Source organism: Leptinotarsa decemlineata, unplaced genomic scaffold, assembly GCF_025532065.1.
Source record: "Leptinotarsa decemlineata unplaced genomic scaffold, Ldec_3_MD MMD2_tig00001019_RagTag_RagTag, whole genome shotgun sequence".
Classification (NCBI taxonomy): Eukaryota; Metazoa; Arthropoda; class Insecta; order Coleoptera; family Chrysomelidae; genus Leptinotarsa; species Leptinotarsa decemlineata.
Genome location: NW_027412557.1, coordinates 7,866,428 through 7,888,785, shown reverse-complemented (window position 1 = coordinate 7,888,785; position 22,358 = coordinate 7,866,428). Strand labels below are relative to the sequence as shown.

General features: G+C 32.5%; 1 protein-coding gene and 1 long non-coding RNA gene across 2 annotated transcripts; both read right to left on the bottom strand.

Annotated features, from left to right (window-relative positions):
* Positions 1 to 9,145: 9,145 nt before the first annotated feature.
* On the bottom strand, positions 9,146 to 21,966 carry Myd88 (myeloid differentiation primary response protein MyD88). The gene is made up of 5 exons (XM_023155893.2): positions 21,682 to 21,966; positions 14,945 to 15,144; positions 13,601 to 13,978; positions 12,366 to 12,552; positions 9,146 to 11,430 (listed from the first exon to the last, which is right to left on the bottom strand). Exons 1-5 carry the CDS (start codon positions 21,795 to 21,797, stop codon positions 11,175 to 11,177), a joined length of 1,137 nt encoding a protein of 378 aa, XP_023011661.2. The 5' UTR covers positions 21,798 to 21,966; the 3' UTR covers positions 9,146 to 11,174.
* On the bottom strand, positions 20,499 to 21,668 carry LOC141482333 (uncharacterized). Its single transcript, XR_012465465.1, has 2 exons — positions 21,186 to 21,668; positions 20,499 to 21,129 (listed from the first exon to the last, which is right to left on the bottom strand). It is a non-coding gene; the product is annotated as an uncharacterized lncRNA (long non-coding RNA).
* Positions 21,967 to 22,358: the final 392 nt, after the last annotated feature.

Genomic DNA, 22,358 nt, shown 5'->3' with positions numbered 1-22,358 from the left:
TTTTGGTTGTTGTTTGGTTTTATGTTATTTCTTTGTAATATCAGTTTTTTTGTTCAAATAATTTTTTTTTTGGGTTAATCTTTTTAATATTTATCAGAAATTTTAAATCAATTTATATTATATTAGACAAAGGAAGTCCAAACTGATGAAATACACCAGTCAAGAGCTGTTGCGCTTGATATTTCTAAGGCCTTTGAATGGTGTGGCATGAGGGTTTGCTGGCCAAACTTCGATGCTATGGCTTGTCGGATCATTTTTGTGTGTGGCTCTTCAGCTTCCTGAAAGAACGTTTCCTGCAAGTGGATGTCGATGGATATCTCTCGAATACTTTCACCATCAACGCAGGTGTTCCCCAGGGATTCATATTGTGTCCAACCCTCTTTTTATTTTATATCAGCCTGCTTAAATGAAATCGAGTAAGCTATATTGGTCGACAGTTTTGCATGAAAATTCTATATGAATTAGTAGGTACCTCAGTGAGTAGGCATCTTAATGGCAGAATCGAGAGATCATTGGAAAACAAAGAATCCACCCTAGGTATATTCATAGATATTGAGGGAGCGTTTGATAAAACAACCTTTCCAACAATTACCCAGCAACTACACTCCAGGAATGTACCCCTGGTAGTAGGAGAATGGATACTCCAGATGCTCTCTAGCAGAGTGTTGTGAACCTACCTTAGGTTTAGGGTGTGTGTGTGTTCCATGGTCAGGATGTTGTGGGTGTGTGTGAACTGGCTTATGGAAGTCAAGATTTTCGTCTACATCAATAAGTATTGATGTAGACGATATCACAGTAAAAGGACTGGTCATGAGGGGATGTCCACAGGGAGGGGTCTTATCACCCCTTCTCTGGAACATAGTTCTGGATACCCTAATTAATCACCTTAACAAAAATGGATTCTACACAATTGCATACGCAGATGACATAGTTATCTTGCAGACCGGCAAATTTGTAAACACACTGTGCGATAGAGAGCAGGATGGGCTCAAATTGATAGAAACATGGTGTAAGGAACACTCACTGTCGATCAATCCCAAGAAGACTGAGATGGTCCTTTTCACCAGGAAAAGAAGTTTAACGGGCTTAAAACCTCCCGAAATCTTCAAAAGCCAACTAAACTTCTCTGAAGAGGTGAAATACCTTGGTATTATCCTCGACAAGAAGCTAACATGGAACTCTTATCTACAGAGTAGAGCAAAAAGAGCATACGTGGCTTATGAGCAATGTCGGAGGACAGTGGGACGCGCATGGGGTCTTTCACCCCGTGTAGTCGCCTGGATCTACACTGCAATAATAAGACCTATGTTAACGTATGGAGCCATTGCATGGGGACCGAAAGTTCTACAAGCAACGGCCATCCAAAAATTATATCAAATACAGCGACTGGCTTGTTTAAACATCACAGGAGCCATGAGAACAACACCAACCGCGGCAATGGAATTAATCACGGGTCTGACCCCTCTGGATCTGTACGTTAAGGAGGTTGCGTTAATGGCCATGGTACGATTGCACACGGTTGCAACCTAGAAGTAGGAATGGGTCGATTGAGGCTGGGCCTATGGCGGGAAGCGCTTACTGCGCAACCTCTGCTGCAGGCAACAAGTGATGCAATTGAACCCAGGTTTGTGTTTAATAAACCCTACAAAATACAAATTAAACAGAACACAGAGTCAGATGCTACAAATGCAATACGGATTTATACAGATGGCTCAAAAACCAAAGAAGGCTCAGGATGTGGAGTGTACTCCAGATCACTAAGCCTAAGGATTAAGTGGGGAATGGGAAGAAATACCAGCGGGGTCTAAACAGACCTGGCTGGTATCTCAATCGCCACAAAAGAAATAACCAAGAAAAGAATTTCTGGCAAAAACATAACAATCTGCACTGATAGCAGACAAGCACTATTAGCCTTGAACAGACACCGTGTTACTTCAGGTCTAGCACTAGAGTGCCACCAAGATTTAGCCAAAGCCTCGGTAGATAATAACATTATCCTGAGGTGAGTTAAAGGGCACGACAGGAGTAAAGGTAATCGCATTGCCGACTCTTTAGCCAAGGAAGCGGCTGGACTAAGAATTTTAGGACCAAGTGGCACCCACGGCCTGATGACTTCGACAATTGCGGAACTAGTCAAATGTTACACCCATGCTCAATCTTTAAAGAGATGGGATGAAATCAAAGGATGTAGTCTTGCCAGGATCACCTTGGGCGACCCTGGGAAGCTGGCGCCGAAGAAATATCTGGCGATGACCAGGAAAAATCTACGCCTTACAGTAGGATTTCTGACTGGCCACTGTCAGCTAAGGAAACACCTACATAATATGGGGCTAGTGGACACACCTCTATGCAGGATGTGTGAACAGGAAGATGAGACTGTCAGGCATGTCCTGTGCGAGTGCCCGGAGTTATCGTCAATAAGAGAGTATGTGTTCGGCGAGTCTTGGCCTACACCTGCCGATATAAAGGAGATGTCTCCCAGCGACCTGTCCACCTTCCTGGAAAGGACAGGATGGACGACGACCTAGGAGGACAACTCCTCGGGAGGATGTACAATGGGTCACATGTGGCCTAAGTGCGTGGGCTCACACTCACTCTCCCTACTCTACAGATACAGAGGCATCTTAATGGTGACCTGAAACAATATTATAATGTGCTCTCGAATATTGTGCAGAGTGCAAAGTATACATGCCAGCCACTTGCTGGCTACAGACGCTTCTCATGACAAGGACTCAATAAATATGGAAGTTGAGTTCAGAAGAAAAATTCCAATGGATTGCTAACCAGGCTTAAGTCTCTTCACCAGAAAAATAATCGGGATCATTTCCAAGAACCGCTTTTATTCATATTTTGCAAGTCGTTTTCATTTTACTATGGTTTCTAACAAATAAATCATATACCAAAGCTTTTTACCAACTGATAAAAAGTAGATATAGTCGAAGGCATTGATCAAAGAAAACATACTTCTTTGTATGTGAACTGACTACATGACAAAGATCTTTGACTGCGTACCTTTCTCATTCTATACTCATTGAAAACAAATAATATATGGCATAACAAGCAGTCTCAGAGTAACAAAAGACATTACTCTGAACAGGCAGTGCTTCATAGTGTAGTGCTCAGAGTGTCAGTGTTGTCAGGGACCTGTACAACCAGTGTTGCAAATGTCATAACTATTGTAATGGATCTATTACTTTTGGATCGTGTCTATAACGTCGTTATGATTAAGTACAATCGATAGAATTCTATTACTATTTGTACTCTATAGAAGGTGTTTACTTCTATACGGTGCTATTTGTAAAAAAAGTGGAAGATTTATGGCTCCTGGTCATACAACACATGATTAATGGTGTTTTGTTTCATGATGCAATGGGAATATGAAATTTGTTTGTGATTCAAGTTGTCGCACATGTCACAAATACAGATTGAAAAATGAGAAAGGAAACTTTCTATGCTTTTACCACTTGTAATTATAACTAGTTACTGCGGTTTCGTTCTACAGTGTCATCCCCAAAGTATGCACCATATGGGAAACTTATTTATTGAGGGTTTTTCGACAAAAAGTTATTTTTGCATCCCCTAAAACTAAACGTACCAACAAAATACAGTACACCACACATAATATACGAGGAGCTTTCAAATATTTCATTTTGTGGCAAGAGTAAAGTACTCTTATTTTGAAAAATTTTGGGAAATGTTCTTCAGAAAAGTTGTTTAGCATCGAAAAATACATCTAGATTTGAAGTCATGGTCATCTAAGTGAAGTTTTATTTTTGTACCCATTTTTTAAAAATGGCGACTACGAACAACAAATTTTTGCTAAAAACAATAAATAGACAGCATCCTGTATACGATGGTTCATTTTAAAAGCCTGTAATATTACAAATTACACAACTGTCGTGTTAACCACGGTCAATTGTTTTGAAAAGTAAATTGATTTTCAAAGTTTTTTGTGCAAAGTTCTTTTTATTTTTTGTTAACACCGAAAATTACTCAAAATTATAGGTACGGTATTGTAACAAGAACTTAATATTCAATAATATCGAATCACAAAACATCAAAATAAAATAGGTATTTCTGAACAAACTCATTGATTTTCTTGTCCAAAATAAGTGTTTCAAGGTTTCAAGTTGAATCTCCAGAAAATCAATGAGTTTTTTCTGAAATGCCTATTTTATTTTGATGTTTTGTGATTTGATATTATTGAATATTAAGTTCTTGTTACAATACCGTATAATTTTGAGTAATTTTTGGTGATAACAAAAAATAAAAATAACTTTGCACCAAAAACTTTGAAAATTAATTTACTTTTCAAAACAATTGACCGTGGTTAACACGACAGTTGTGTAATTTGTAATATTACAGCTTTTAAAATGAACCATCTTATACAGGATGCTGTCTATTTATCGTTTTTAGCAAAAATTTTTTGTTCATAGTCCCCATTTGAAAAAAAAATGGGTAAAAAAAATAAAACTTCACTTAAATGATCATGACTTCAAATCTAGATGTATTTTTCAATGCTAAACAACTTTTCTGAATAACATTTCCCGAGATTTTTCAAAATAAGAGTACTTTACTCGTGTCACAAAATCGAATATTTGAAGGTTCCTCGTATATTATGAGTGTTGTACTGTATTCTGTTGGTGCATGTTTAGTTTAAGGGGATGCACAAACTTTTATCAAGAATAACTTTTTGTTGAAAAATCCTTAATAAATAAGTTTCCCATATGGTGCATACTTTGGGCACAGATTCTGTGCTTTGGGGAAGACAGTGTATAAGAATATTTTCAAACGAATACAATAAACTGAAAATAATTGATAATATTAGTCCTTATATATCTAAACACCACTATAGGTAATAACAGAGGACTGAATTTTGTTTACCTGTGACAATTTGGGTAGGCTAATTTGAAAACCCCTGAGTAAACTAGAACGATTTTATCATTCAGTATGTTACATCCGCAATGCTTATGAATTTCCAAGAATTCCAAATAATTGAGTTTCCAACCCTTGCTTGCATAGTGCAAAATTTCTGTATCATTTAAATTCGGTAACTTGTGGTTGCATTCAAATCATTCCCAGAAATGGTTTGAAAACATCGAATCATTTTTACCTAGTCTGAAGTACCTTTCATGTTCAGTATACCGTTTTGAGAAATTTCGGCCACACTGTCCCACAAACACTATTACACTCCGGACATTTAATCTTATAAACTCCAGATTTCTCGCATCTTGTCCACTTTATCTTTGGCATTAGGAAGGAAATATTGTACTATGCAAGCAAAGGTTGGAAACTCAATTATTTGAAATTCTTGGAAATTCATAGGCATAAGCATTGCGGCTGTAACCTGCTGAATGATCAAATCGATCTAGTTTACTCACCGGTTTTCAAATTAGGGTACCCACATTGTCACAGGTAAACAAAAGTCAGGTACTCAATTAACTTAAGTACATGTCTTATTACCTACAGTGGTTTTTAGATATATAAGGGCTAATATCAACTATTTTCAGTTTATTGTAGTAGTTTGAATCTTATAGGACAAAACTGCAGTAACGTTAGTTACAAATACAAGTAGTAAAAAACATAGAAAGTTCAATTTCTCATGGTGATCTCTTATAACGTAGTGACTGACGGCTACGTCCATCAATATTCAAATACAGATTTGCAAAACATAGTTATCCACGCTGTGAAATAAGATGTAACTGGATGTGAATTACTTTCAAAACTTTGGAGTATGCAGCCATTATTAATCAATAACGAAACATCTGTGCCCATAAAAATTTTTCAATCCACCAATAAAAATAATTGACAAGATATATTCCAGAATTTATGATCAGCGCACAGTCTTGCTTATTACTGTAACTGTAAAGTGAGCGCAGTTTCAGTGTATTTGAACAGATAACTTGAATTTCCACTATTTGACAAGAAAAACGGCTAGTTCTATCAATTTTGTCCATTGAAAATAGGATTGTCCATGGATTAGATCGTTCCAAAATAATTAACATTGTCAGTTCAAAAGCAATTTAAAATACTTAACTTGTAAGAGGCATTCATTTGGAGCAGAATCATCACATCAGATAGTGAAGCCACAAATAGTTTTTACTATTTTATATGATGATGCTACATCTTAATATTGCATTGCATATTGAAAGTAGGTACTAATAAATGAACCTCAATGTTCTTTTTTATTGGTCATCCCTTCACTCTAATTAAATTACCAAAATAAAAATGAAGATTAAGGGAAGCAAAATACATGAATTATTGTACTTACTGCAAAAATCATGTGACGTAGATCAAAAAGTGTGGTTTTGCTATTTTGAAAGTTGTGAAAAAAAATCTATATTGATATCTTTGAAAATTTGACTTATACACTTATATGGTTTCAAATTACTAAATATTTCATGGCCCAATGTTTCTTTATCTAACACTAAATTCTGGTTTATTTTGTCTCCATATGTACTAGCAACTTATCATCAATTTCTTCTTCCACATGTTTTGCTTCTTTCTTCCTTGTTTCCACATTTAATAACAATATTTCCATCAGGAATTTCGAAACCTTTTTAGATTTTTCAGTGTGTCGGTACTATAAACCCTTTTATTGTCTAGAATGTACATTTGAGGAGCATCCACGCAAACGTAAACAAATCCATTATCATCACAAAATGAGATAAATATTGCATCATGTAGACTTTGATCATTTCTATGAAATCCCATGCCCAAATTCAACCAAAAGTACATAAATCCTTGTATAATGGTGAGGTGAAATCAGGAATGCCAAACAAAGAGCAACAAACCCGTAAACCATTAATTTGCGTCAATTTCAGCAGAATTTCTCTCAAAAAGCAACAAATTTTTGCAGCAACAAAGGCGCTGTTATGAACCATGCAAAAGTGAACAAATCCAGAAGTATTTCAGAACTGCCTAATAATTTACATAGTGTCCATCTTGTGTTTAATAGTGTAAATAACTGTTAACCTTTAGTACGCAACTTACCACCTGAAAAAGTCGCTAATGTTGAAAGTTTTCTGAAGGCGGAATTTAATGATGACTGGCCGGCAGATTCTGAACTAGCTTGGTATAAAAGTATCATTGATGGTAATAAATTGGAAATGCTACACAGATGATAGAAGAAGATAACGTTGAAGATGTAGAACAGGAAAGAGGTTGTGACTGTTTATGTGAAGAAGATCCTGCACTTCACCTTTAATGTTAATGACATTTTCCCAAGTAGAAATACAAGTTTTTGTTTATTTGTAATGCTTTTCTTGGGAGATTTAATAAATATTTTTCTGCTTACAACGATTTTTATTATATGTCAGTCAAAAGAGAACAATTCCAACAGGCTGGTCAAGTAAAATGGTTGTTCAGTCTACTTATTTATTAAATAAATTTCAAATGAATATTTTTATATACAAATACATACACAAATATATTAATGTTTATAATATAAAATTTTTAAATCTCAAATGAAAACATTTATTCCTGAATATAAAAATAAATATTCTTAAATTGATTTACATTCACATAAATGTTATAAATCATGATTACTAACAACTTAAACATATTTACTGTTTGAAAAATATTAAGTGTTTCATATTTGACCTGAAGAATCGCAACTGATTAATTCAGAAGAGAAAGATCATGTATGAGGTTGAATAACAATCCACCAATAAATGTATTTTTCCTGGTTTCATCAATGAAAATTATATTATACATTTTCTGCAAGGTTTATTGATTCAAATAATTAGTTTCAGCAAGGAATAAACTGTGGAGCAAGGATCATCATTCATAGAAAATCTATTTATTTTTGCTGCTTTTCAACAAGTTGATTTGGGACTCTATAAAGAAAAAATGTAGGAATGGTATTAGTTCCTCTCAGTTACATGAAAAATAAAACAAGCATTTCATAACAAAAACAGAATTTTGAATTTTTTTTGTTTTTCCCATATACCTTTTGAAAGAAAAAATCTAACAGATTTTTTTGCAACATTACACCTATTCTTGCCTCCTATCGTTCACAAACTCTCAATGCAGAATTGAATTTGTATTGCTCTGTATGAATACCTTTTACTAGATTATCCAAAAGAAGTCTATTATATCTTTTCATTTGAAAACCTATTTAATTTTGAGTAACTTCATATAACGCGTTTTCAATTTGGGTTCCCATGTAATTACCCAAATATATTTTGTGATTTTGATGACTTATTTATTTTGTGGAAATTCATCTTCGATTATATGATATAGATATAGAAATAAAATACTTTGTCTAATTTCCACTTACTTAATGTACTGATATTAATACCACCAAGGTTTCGGTTTTTACACCATTCTCAAGTATTCTAACACCACTGACCTAAGAGAAATATCGGAGTATATATATCGGAGAGTAGGAAATAAGATATATACCTATATTTTGAGTTTTTAATCGATTTCCATGGCTTCCAACAAATTCATTTTCCTTCCTTTACTACATGTATGTAAGATTTTGAGGTTTTCCTTACTTATTTTGTGGTTTGTTTCTTGCAGATGTTCGTACATAGAAGATTTTTTGTCTAAACCGACGTGTTCTTGGAGTCTTACTTCGAAATTTCTACTGGTCTGGCCTGTATATACTGCAGAGCATTCACTACATTCTAATCTATATATGCTGGATTTCTTCATTCTGTCACGTCTAGGCATTAATTACTCAGGTAAACTTTCAGTAAATATTCAAAATTACTTTTCCAAATTCAACATAATAACATCTTTCATAAGTAATAATAATTTAGGCAAAATCATATTTAATGCAAAACCTTCTATATTTCTATATCTATATCATTTAATTGAACCAAATATATGATTTAAAGTCAGCAGAGTAGATTTTAATATAGTTTATTTCTTCAGGTCTAGAAAATTCTGAGACCCTACTATTCTTTGAAATAGAATCAAGGTCTGCTTTCAACCAGGTGGAGTTTGGTTCTACTGGCATTTTTTTCTTGTAGACCTACTGTTGCGTCTGGGGTATTTTGTGATTTATCCACCTACACCAAAATGTAAAAGCCATTTCAGAGAACTGAAAAAGGAAGCTGCATTCTGAGTTGCTGCAGTCTACCATTTTAATGAAAAATTAACTTATCTATGTTTTTTTACCACTTTTATTTGTAACTAATGTTACTGCAGATTCGTCCTATAAGGACATTTTCAAACTAATGCAATAAACTGAGTTAAATGCCTCTGTTATTACCTACAGTGGTGATTGGATATATAAGGGCTAAAATTATTAATTAATTTTCAATAAGGCTCACACAGTTGGACCCTCGTCACTAAATTTAACATAATGACTTTTTAAATGAGCCTGTTACTACTCTTGCCTATGGTATATGTATTTTGAACTGAGAATCTCAAATTTCTTTGTCGTTTTATTATGATCAATTTAATAAGGTTTTCCATCTATATAAACTGTATGTGTGTAATTCTTCATTGATGAATAAATTTACTAACTGAAAAATTCCCGAATAAGTTATGCCTCTTCTTTGCGGAGTCCCAACGATAAACTTATTGCAGTCAGGAATGTTTAAAAAATGAATAAGATTTCTTCAAATTGATTGCTTTGTTTTCTTTTCCCCAATCTGAGCTCCTTGCTGAAACATTTTCCCTATATAAATTACCTCCATATTTTCAGCACTCTATAAATTTAACGGAAGTAAAATTCGTATATACTAGATATTCTAAGAGATAATATTTATTATAAATGACTAGCTTAAAAGTAAAAGGTTTTTCTACCGAATAAATTCAAAATAATGAGCCAACTGTTTAGTATCACTTCCTTTAGCTTGTGATGTGAAACTATTTTATACTATGTCAAAGAAAGGAGTGCCAGTATGGGAAAATCAGAAACTATAAGGGTTATAAAGTCGGTTGAATAAGAAGAAAGTAATCCGTTAGAGTTTATTTTAATGAAGTTTTAAAATTGGTATCTCGGAGATAAAACGACGGATTATGTTTCTGTTAAAGTCTTCTTGTACAGCTTGGTAAGTGGTTATGAGGAAATGTTTTTGTTTTTCAATATCTCCTTAGATAACGTCAATAAAAAAAGAAATTCGGAGGTAATTGGAATTTTCTAAAATTGTAAAATGTCATTTAAATGAGCTCTAAAATAGGCAATTTCTTTCTAATTTACCCGACTTTGTATCAGTCATGGTTTCTGATTTTCCCACTCTGGTCCTTCTTTTCTTGGACATACAGTATAGCGTCCTGTAAAATTAGAAAAACCGAAATAAATCTCATTAATTGTGGTACAGTTGAATCCTTTACAGTACTGGCAGTATTGACAATTTATGTATGAAAAAACTTTTTCTGATATTTTCAGCACCTTAAAGAATATATTATATTAAATAGGACAAGTCAAAGTAATGATAGCAAACTCCAAGCTCATATTCCTCAATTTGATGAAGTTTATACTAAAAAAAAAAAATTAAATGGGTTTTTTCATTAACCAGCTGTCATCTCGATCATAGGAATGTTAATCCTCAGAAGATGAAACTTGTGTGAGCTAAAGATCAATGAGATCGTACCTTCTAACGTGCCATTTTAAGCATAGGAAGTCAGACTAATTCATCAATGCAACTCACATCAAATCAAGAAATAAAATTCGGTTGCCGGCAGCCGAATAGGAACCAATTTCCGATAAGATTTATATTTTTATGGTAAACTCTTTATTTTCCTCATTTGTTTGTAACGAAAAAATTGACTTCGGTTCCTATCTGATTCAAGGAAATGGGTGCACGATTATTATTAAGAAGGCTAATTGAAACTAGGACGGACTTTGGTGCAGTAAGGGGCCGTTCAAGTATCACATAAGCATATTCATTACAATTATTTACCCCCCATCCCCCTTGTTAGCAAAAGTAAGGAAAGCAAAGAACCCCTGTTCGCCTATAGTGCTTTCGTAATACTTGAATGGCCCCTAATCTCAGTAATGTACTCAAAAAATATAAAAAATGATTCAGCCTTCTCAGGTTTGGCTTTATTATTATTATATGGCTTTCAAATTTAATCGAGTTTTACCTGAATGTTTATGTCTAAAAAGTATTTTAGGACATATATTCACAGCCCCTCTTTTCATAACAGAAATATTTATCTCAGGGAGTTTGCTGATCACTTTATGACTCACCCTTCACAAAATTCAGGTCTGTTCAATTTTCTAGAACTGCTTGTTTTTTGGCACTTTTTCTCCTTATTTTCTTAAAGATTTTGGAAAACACATTTTTCTTTTCAATTACTTGGCCCTTTTCACTTTTACTGTTCTCTTCTGAAATGTTGATACAAATTTCCGCAGAACTGGATATGGTACAATTGTTTTCCTCTCTGGCAGAATCTACATGGTCTTCTGTTTCGACATTTGGAGCTTCGAATTTTACATGATTGATATTTTTGGGAGTAGTTTCAATACTGCAATATATAGAACAGTATGATCATTCATGGCAAAGTAGTACAATCATTTTATTTATTTTTTATTAAAAAATATTTGATTTTGTTAGATCATTCCATTGATATATAAAAAGTTAAGACATACAAAGGAGAAAAATATTCAAAAAATCTCAATCCTCTTTCAGATATAACAATTATTTTCATACAAAAAAAATTTACAATGACATCTTGAAATATTCACTTTTCTCAACGTTCTTGCATTGTAGGATCTGATAAATACTTGCTGACAAACCATTACTACCCCGGCTAACACCACGATGAGCATTTGAATTATGAATTATTCCTAACTGGAAAAAATCCTGCAGATGTTTTTCTGTGGGTGACCTACTCAATTCATTTCAGCAAGGTCCTGCTGCTGAACGGATGAGAAGCATCTGCAAAGATTTTTCTCTGTGAAGTGACTTTCAGAGATGTCTGTCTGATATGATAGAATGTCCATCATGGTATTAGCAGGGGAGAGTAATTGTTTTCTAGCAAGCCTTCAACATATCCAATAGTGTGGGAAGATTGGGAGAGGTAAATGTTTTGAATTTTCAAATCGTCTTAATACGTATGTATATCTCCTCAATAAAATCATTGGATTTATTTTGATTACAATTATTTTAACAATGAATTTTGGAGAAATAACTTTTTCTTAGGTTTGTAGACTTTTCAATTCCTGTGAGTGAAATTTTATATACAATGCAGACAAAAAGTCTCCAATCCTTTCAACTTTTGAATACGATAAGATATCGAGTTGGAGAAGATTCACATAAAAAGATCGTATCACTTGTTGCCATTTTTTTTTCAAATGGAAAAAGGTCTTGTGACATCTCAATTGATAGGTATTTTGATTCTTAATCAAAACTGAAGTAGTTGTCTTTGAGAAATTAGCAGTTTATAGAGTTCTTACAAACCTTTTTTTTTCAACGGCTTTCACTTCATTTCTGATCACAGGTGGGTTGATTGATTGGTTTAGTAGATCCCAGAAATTGCCAAATAATTGTTGGGTTCTACTGAATATTAGTGTATGATAAACCTTGAATTCAATTGGAACTTCGCATGGTTTTTCCATACAGGGTATAATATTAGTACTGCCATTTTCTTAAAAAAAAAAAAAAAAAAAAAAAATTGTATGCTGTCAGAAATTATTCATATCATTTCGTGGTTTGTATCAATTTATATTAGTGAATACTATAATTCATTCTATAGAAAAATCAATAAAAATAAAAACGTAGTTGTTCCAAAAACTATTATTTTACTTTTTCAAAAATGAAACCAAAAATTTTTATATTGATTACAAACTCACATTTTGAATGTTTTGTAAAGTGCACTACTACTAATTTGAAACATATTTCCTCAGTTGAAGTCTTTACTGTAAATGAGTCATCACATGCCTATTTCTCATATCTCAGGAATCCCATTTTTTCAGTCAAGTCAACTTTCAGACACTAGGGAATTTTTATGTCAATAAATTGTTTCACATAATTCAAAAAATCTACTTTTACAGATGTTTTGGCGTCATTGAACTGGTTTGATAACATTCGTAACATAGTTGCATTAGTTGTTAGGATTCCTCTTTTGAGATGCCATGTATATGTGACCTATGATTGATTGAAATTTCATCTTGTATACCAGTAACCAAGGTTCATGTAATAGACAAAGGGCAGGTTTTGAAAAAACATCTTTATTTTCAATTTTTATCTTCAAAGCAAGTGGAGGTTCATCTTATCCAATACGATGGGATCTCGTGAAATATTTACCCTATAGTCAACTAATTTTGAATATTTTTTTTCTTTTTTTTTTTGTTGGATATAATAATATTTCTGTTTCATAATCTTCAATTAAGTAATATGCATTGTATCATCTCATTCGTTTTTTAAAAAAGTAATTCGAATTTTACTTTTCAACTACTGTTTCACAATAAATGAAATAGGAATATTATTATTAGTAAATCAGATATATGATGAAATGTTTGTTTTCAGAAGATCAAAACGACTATTTTGAAAGGCTCAAACAATGGTCAATACAATTATAATTATTTTAAACGGTTTTGTTGTTAAAAAAGGATATCAGAATCTTCAATAATGACATTAAACATCAAATAACCTATTACATTTTTTTTTATGATGAATAATTACTTTTACCTTACCTAAACTATCCACTTGCGCTAAGTTGTAAAAAAATTTATTGGATGCGCTTGTCCAAAACGAAGGAGACACCACAACAATAACTTTTCTGCACCGTCTCGTTATCATTTTGATAACAGCTGGTCGCTCTAGTTTCCCGATTCTGATGTCCCTATCTTTTACACAAAATTTCATATTGTACTGTCCTTCCAGAGTTTTGACAATATTTGTGGCGAAATCAATATCTGCGTCATCAAATAATAAAAAGGCTTCATAAATTCGGAGTGGCTTACGTTCTGCTTTCCTTTTAACATCTTCATAAGTAAGGAGATCCTCATCATCACTATCTGGAGGATCAACGTAGACTACAGGGTTCAACTTGAAATATTCTATGTCTTTTTCTGAAAAAAAAATCACAAACATAAACATTTCAATTCTTACATCAATTTAACACTTGAATATATCCATTGATGATAATTTATAATAAATATTATAAGATTTTGGTATAGGGTAGCTACTTTTTGAAGGGATTAACTTTTCAACTGATAGTTATATCAAGTTGACCAAGTGAAGCAAAACATGCATTTCAGGATCCACTACCTAGTAAAAGACTGGTTCTTTAATTATCATACGTAAAGTAAAATCAGTCAATTTCAATTATTGTTCTTTTTTATGCTAAATCAAAAATTATTAGAGAGATATTTTTAATTTGATAGTAAATTCTTATAAAATTTTATTAGGGCACTTTCAAAATTAACACTGAATTCATTCAAATTTCTTTATTTCAGACCTGTATTGAATTCACCAAATTTTCAATTATTTTTCAATCAGTTATCCGTGTGAAGAAATATATATTATCATTCTATATCAGAGAGGTCTAAGAGTGGACCTAAATTTACATTGATGATTTTTAGGGGTTATTTGGAAACTAATTTACACACACATTGAAGGTTTGAAAATTAGGACGAGATAGAGATTCGATTAAATTACTTTGGATACCATTGATTCATTGACAAGATCAAATCGATAACTGGTTTGTAACATTGTTATTGTCCAATTGATGTATTTGGTATCGAAAGTACAGTCAGTCAGTTGCGAAGAAAGCTACTCAGAACCCTGTTTCATATAAAGTAAGTAATTTGGTGTACATGGGAGCATTTCAGGCTTCCCACCGATTAGCACATGATTCAAGACAAATATTGCAAAAATATTCACGTAATTGTCTATTACTTGTCAGATTATAGGATCCATGCTAATTTATATTGTTCTGAGTTAGAGTTAATTAGTACTAGACCAATAATAAATAATAAACTTTATCTATTTATGATGTTTATAATTATTATAATCATTTCACTATCATTACTTACCTACAATTGGTATTATATCATCTACTACATCATATCTATCTAACCTTTCCAAAAAAGAAAGCAACTTTCCAATTGTACACTCTTCTTTTTTCTTTTCCTGCCAGGTCTTCAAGATTCTCTTTACTTTATCATCACATCCATTGTAGTTTGGAATGTATTGTCCGTTTATACCACATAACTCAGCTAAGCCTCGCCAGTCACTAAAAAGTAATAAAATTTTCTCGAGTAATGAAAGATGATTGAGCGAGGCGTTTGTCGACAGGGTCTGTTATATTTTTCGCTTTTCAGGACTGTTGATTGTCGTTTATTTTCAATGAGTTTTTCAACATTTGCCCGACACGAATAGTTGGCATCTTCAGAGGTACAAAGTAACAAATATAATAGAAATTTATTCATCATGAAATTAACATTACACAAATTTATCAGACTAGTCAAAAGAATTGTGGTTTAAAATACTAAAACCTTACACTTATAAAATACATACAGACTTACACTATAAAATAAAAATTGTAAAAACTTACTCCAACTAGCACATTCAATCTACAATGTAACTAAAATTTTAAAATTTATTGATATAAAAAGCGTGGTTGCTAATTTTTTTTTGAGTATTTGCTCAAAGCATGAAATGCTTTTGACTGTAGAGTTTTGTCTGTAACGAATGTGTCATCAAACTTGTTATTGCATTTAACACATATGTATTTAGGAGCATTTTGCGCAATTCCTTAACGTGAAAAAAGTTGGTGAATGTTCAATTTTTGTCGTGTATTGTGAAAGTGTAAATCTGCATTTTCGGTGCAAGTTTGATCGTTTCCTTTGATGTACATTATAAGTTGTAGATTATTTAAAATTGGTGGAGTGAGAATATTTTTTTAAGACTTGCTTACATGATGATGTTGGCAACATTTTATGCATTCGTTTCTGAACTGTAGAAAGTCTGTTAATATGTGTTGATGAGCCCCAAAATATTGAGCAATATTGAAGAGTAGACTGCACCAGGTCATAGTATAGGGGCCTTATTACACGAGGAAAAATTGTGTCTCTTATATTTCGGATTAAATTACGGTGATGAATCATTTGAACAATAGTTTGAGAAATAGTAAATACCTTTGGTAATTACTTTGAAAGTGACTATACAGTGGTGGAACCTGAGTTAGAAAACATTCAATTCAATATCAGTTATAACACAGTAGATATCAGCTGTGAACCAATAACCAAAAAAGAAATTTAAGATGCGGGTTACAAACTGAAAAATAAATTCACTTCACGTTCTGACAATATTCCATACTTCATTATAAAAGATTGTCTGAGAGTATTAGTTCATCCATATGAATTCTTAGAACATCGGTCTTTCCTGATATCTGGAAAATTTCAAAAATTTGCCCTGTTCACAAATCTCAAGACCGTGCTTCTATCAGTAATTATAGACCAATTTCAATCCCGACTAACCCTGCTAAGGTCTTGGAGATTATATTGTATATTCGCATTTATCTAGCAACTCAACATATCATTTCTGAACCTCAACATGGTTTCATGAATTCAAGATCTACAATCAGTAATTTATCCATTTTTATTCAATACTTATGGAATCATTAGACCGAAGACGATAGGTTGATGAGGTGTGTATGATAAATTACTTCTAGAGAAAATGGCTTGTTTGGGTTTCAATAATATTTTTCTAAACCTTTTGAAATCATACTTGAATAATAGAAAACAGTATGTCTTATATAATGGATTTTGCTCACTAAACTATATTGCAACCAGTAGGTTCCAACTTGGGGCCATTGTTATTATTGATATTTATTAATGACCTTTGGGATTCATTAGATTGCAATAAATTAATGTTTACAGATTATTTGAAATTATATGTTTCCAATTTCGATTATTGCATTTTACCACAGAAACAAATGAACTCTTTACATGATTGGTGTTTGACAAATTACCTTTTCTTAAATATTTATTATGGATTATTAAAATGGAATCCCATTTACAGTCAAAACTCAATAACCATGGAGAAATTTCTATGCTTCAAGGTTGATGGAGTTTATTCTTCAAGAGGATCTGATTATAAGAATATACTACGCAGATTCGATTTCGTATCTTTAGAAAATCAAGCATCCATAATATTTCTGCATAAGCTATTAAATGGTGAAGTTGACTCCCCTGTACTATTATCACAAATAGATTTTCATGTGCCAAGATTGAAATCTAGATCAAATATCACTTTTAAGTGCAAACGAGTCAAACAAATATTATGTCTAAAGCACCAATTAATGTGATGTATTCAAATGTTAACAAATTGTCAAAAATATATGAGATATTTTAGCTGCAGTAAGAGTTAATCAAGAAATAGATCTGAATCACATCTATAAACAATTTGTGAATCAATCATAGATGTACTCTTTTTTTTTATTTTTATTTTTATGGTGAACATATGTCATCTTTTATTTATTGTAACACTGTTACTATACTTCTAATTATATTGTATTTGCTATCCTTTAAAAAATGCCTTGCAAATGGTTTCTGTTGGGCAATAAATATTATATTATTATTATTACATAACAAATAACTTATTTTCGTTGCTATTTTGTTCGCATGCGATTCTCAATTGAGCTCTGAATCTAGCATTAACCCCAGGAATTTCTTTTATCGGCGACTTCAATATACATGTTGTTAATATGTAAATGAGGATTGGAAATAAATAAGATATTTTTTGGTAGAAACTGCATATATATCGTTTTTGATGCATTTAATGTTAGACCACTATCTTGACAGTAGGTACTTACTGAATTCAGTAGATGCTTTATTGCTCTTCCCGATGAAATGTTCAGATTGATGATGTGTTAGTATAAAATATGTATCATCTGAATATTCTATGATTTGATTGGGAGTATTACAAATTCTGTTAATATCACTGATGAAAATGATGAAGAACAGGGGGCTTAGTACCGCACCTTGAGGTTTACCTGCAGAGGTTTCTATTGGATTTGACTCTTCATTATTTGGGACAATGGTTTGAGAACGATTTGATGGATATGATTCTACTGAATTATAAAGTTTACTTCGTATCCCCATTGCTTCCATTTTCATCAGTAATAGTTTGTTTTACTAAGTGAAATGCACGACTAAGATCATAAAAAAGTCCGATAGTGTTTTGTTTGTTATGAAGTGCCTTATAAATAAAGTCTAATACATTTCATATGGCGCTGATGATGGATTTAGTTTTTCTGAACCCATACTGAATGTCAGGTAGTACATGAAATCGTTCAAGATAGTTAGTCAGCCGCTCAGAATATGCTAATTCAAATACTTTAGCGATATAGCTTGGTATGTAAATGAGACGTTAATTCACTATACTCTGCTAAGCTACGGAGTGCTTCAAAACATCACGCATACTGCACGTGATCTAGACAAAGCTACCTGTACAGAGTCGCACTAAGGAACGACCGAAATTTTATTTGCAGGGAAACAAATTAGCAGTTTCTTCAGCCGTATCAGTGTTTGACATTTCAAAAGTTTTAAACTTCAAAATAACGTATATGTACACACCACAGGCATTAAAACTCAACTGACCACTCTGTAAGGAGGCTTGTTTATTTTACCCAATAGATGCAAATGTGTGTGGTGATCATGCTTTGAGCACGCATCTACCTTTGTTTGGGTTGCTTTTTTTGTTGGATGAATTTGGTTTAGATCACTTGCTGATTCCTTATTTTTGAAGACTGGTATTCCTTCAGACTCCTCACTTTAGACTACTCACCTATAGTAAAAGATTCATTAGTTAGATATGATCAGGGCTCAGCGATATACCTAGCAATGCTTTTTATGACTTTACCACTTATGTCATCAATACCTTCTGCTGGTTTTGATGCAAATTTTTTATTAGGGAGATAACTTCTGCTGGGTTGTTTGAGAAAGAAATAAGCTCATGTAAAATCAAAATATAGTAAAAAAAGTTATACACTTATTCTTTGTTGTAATTAAATAATTCTTTCAGATATGTTACCTATTTTCTCAGGTTCATTTGTTGGAACCGAAGATTGTTGCTAGAGTAGAAGGCAATTTAAGGCCAATTTTAAACTCTCTTCTTGAATTTTTTGCTTTTCATTTAACAGGGATTATAATATCTTTATATTATAATATCTCATAATGATTAACACAGAAATCTATATGATGGAATTGGCCAATACATGATGAAAATCCATAACTAACATATTCAGAAAGCCTTTATTGTGAGATTTTCACTAAACAGTCTTACAAAAACGCGACACGTGTTTCGCTATATAATGGTTTCTTCGGGTGCCTGAAGAAGTCATTGTATGGTTGCCTCTATGTTTTTACCTTAAAAAATATCACATCTCTAATCTTACTAGATGATATTTATATTACACGATATTTATTTATAAGTAATAATAATTGTAATATTTGAACAATTGGTGAAGTTAACCACAGGGATAAAATTAACATCTACACTAATGTTTTGGTGACTTGTAGAAATATTTGAATTATATGTACATTGATTCGTTTGGTTCACTATTGGTTGGTCTAAAGATATTTTGTTTGCCGTATTGGTTATATTTTTTACAGAATCGTCTATGTAGTCTTTTGCTACGGCGGTGGACACTTCCATCCGAGCAGTAATATTCCATGAGAGCAGTAATATTCCCGCTTGCGTCAACTAGTACTGTTGCAGAAGATCTGCGAAAACTGTGACTGGAATATTGTTCTGGATTCGGTAATTTGAGGAAAGCAATGATATCCTTGTAAATTTATAGAATTGAATTTATTCATCATTAAAAATTTTACAATTGCATTGCATTACATAACACTTATAAAATTTTATCAGACTAGTCAAACGTGAGTACTAGGCTATATATAAAATATAAATAGATACATACATGTACATTAAAAAAATAAAAGAAAAGCATCTTATTGACTCATCTTAGGAGATTAAAAATTCTTGCACAGAATAAAATGCATTCTTTGCTAGGTGACTGTATAGTCTCGATTTAAATGTTTGCAGACTGCATTCATTTCCAAATAGTTTGACTGCATGGTTATAGAAAATGATGCCTTGATAACTCGCAGAGTCCTGTCCTACCGCCAAATGTGAGTAAGGTAGTCTCAATTCGTTACCGCTACGTGTGTTGTAGTTATGGCACATATTATTTTTTGTGTAGAGATTCATTTTTTTTATATTAACAGCTACCAAATATATGTTCAGGCAGGGAAGAGTAAGTATGGACAGCTGAGTGAATGTGTTCTTACATGATTCTTTATACTGAAGTCCAGCTAGGCATCTTATCACTTTTTTTTAAAGTTTAAATGCTTTCATGGCATGAGCTGAGTTTCCCCAGGAGGGGAATCCGTAAGATAAAATAGACTGCACAAGTCCATAGTATATTAATTTTAGCACTTCCATCGAGACAGTTCCATGTAATTGTTTTATTATAAAACATATGCTGCTCAGTTTTGTTACAATATTTTCCATTTGTACTTCCCATGTTAGTTTTTGATCGATGCTTAGACCTAAATATTTGAAGTGACTTACATGCTCAATGGACTTGCTATCCATTTTTATAAGAGGACAAAAATCATAGGAAATGTTTTTCTGCTGGAAAATCATAAATACCGTTTTGGTGACATTGACTGTTAACCCATTACTTTTACACCACTTGGAGAATTCATGTGATACTGCATTTGCTGCTTGTACGGATAGAGATAACTCGTTTCGTGCCACCATTTGAGTTGTGTCATCTGCATAGATTATTGTTTTTTGTTGTGACATATTTGAATTTTCTATATCACTCATGAAGAGTAGGTATAAAAAGAATTGGAGCCAGGGTTGAACCCTGAGGAACTCCCATTGTAGCAGAAGCAGGATGTGACTTCATCGAATCAATCATTACCACTTGTGTTCTATTTTTTATATATGTACTGAGTTGTACATTTACCATTTCTTTAATTTAAAAAGAATGTTTCACTGGTTACATTACTTGGTCGAAGACTTATATATGTCTTGCATATTTTGTAAAAGTTATCCAAACAGTAAATTTTCGGCAAATTTTGGTTTTGGTATCTGGCACCTTAACCAAAAAAGTTGATCCAAGATCTTGTAAATTTGTTGTTTTCATTTCATACAACTCTTTACTTCTGCATGCACCCATTATTCCCATTATTATGGCAACCTCAAATTACAGAATGTAATGAAATAACTATGTGAAAGATTTACTTAATATCTTACCTTTGTTACTAGATATTCATCACCAGATGCTTTAGTTAAAAAGTCACTGATATCTTTGCTAGAAAAAGTTTCCGCTTTTTAAGGCCGAACACCTTTTGATTTTCGTTTTAGTGCGCAGTTTTTTATAATCTTTTAAAATTATACCTTGATGTAAGGAGATCATACTTCTAAGCATTGAATAGTCCATGGGTCATTTGTTTGCTCGTTTTCTTGGCCTATTCATAAATACCTACTCTGTTGTTTGATACATGTTACTTACATTGTTGTTTTCAAAAATATCAATTATATAAATATGCTTATATATTAGTGTCAATGAATATGTTCTTTCTGAGGGTATTCTGCAATATCAAAAGAAGTTTTCCTCTAGAATGACTGTTGAGATTACCACATATTCAATAATGTGCAGAAACACCATGTATTTCTCTCAATTTATAAATAATACTGCTAATATAAACATTTTAAATAGCCAAATATTTTCAATTTTCATATTACTTACCGCGGTACTTTTTCCTTTGTAAGAAATACCTTCTCCGAATTCAGCAACAAAGATAAGACTTCTTTCGCTTCTTTCCCCAAAGCGTTAATACTCACTTGAAACTCGTTTTCGTACATATTTATAAAATAATAATAAATGAAAAATTAATAGGTTTTCCCATCTGCAAAACTGTAAATAAATAGCAGTATGATGAAGTTGGCTCTCTCTCTTTCTCTTTCTAATTTCTCCGAACGTTGCGTTTCATGTTCCATTACAGAATGTTCCACTACTAAGCGCTCACAACACAGCTTACTTACTAGTAAGCTGTGCTCACAACTCAGAACGATCCAAATGATCCTTTAGCCCAGTGTTGCCAATGGATGAGAATGAAAAGATCCTCTTCTGGACTCGAAATTATCCGATTTTGCCCGAAATTATCCGATTTGTTGAAAACAAACAAAAATAGTAAATCAATACTGTATATTCAGGTTTCGTACAAAATAGAAGGCAGGAATAGGTATTTTGAAGCAATAATGAAAAAAATAAGTTATTTCATATTTATTTATATAAAAAAGGAACATTCTACAGAAAATACTCTCATTCAAACTAAAAAATCTTTGGTATCATTGAAATACACTAAAAAAAAGATTGAAAAAAATAACAAGTTTACCTAAAATACATCTATTCTAACTAAAAAA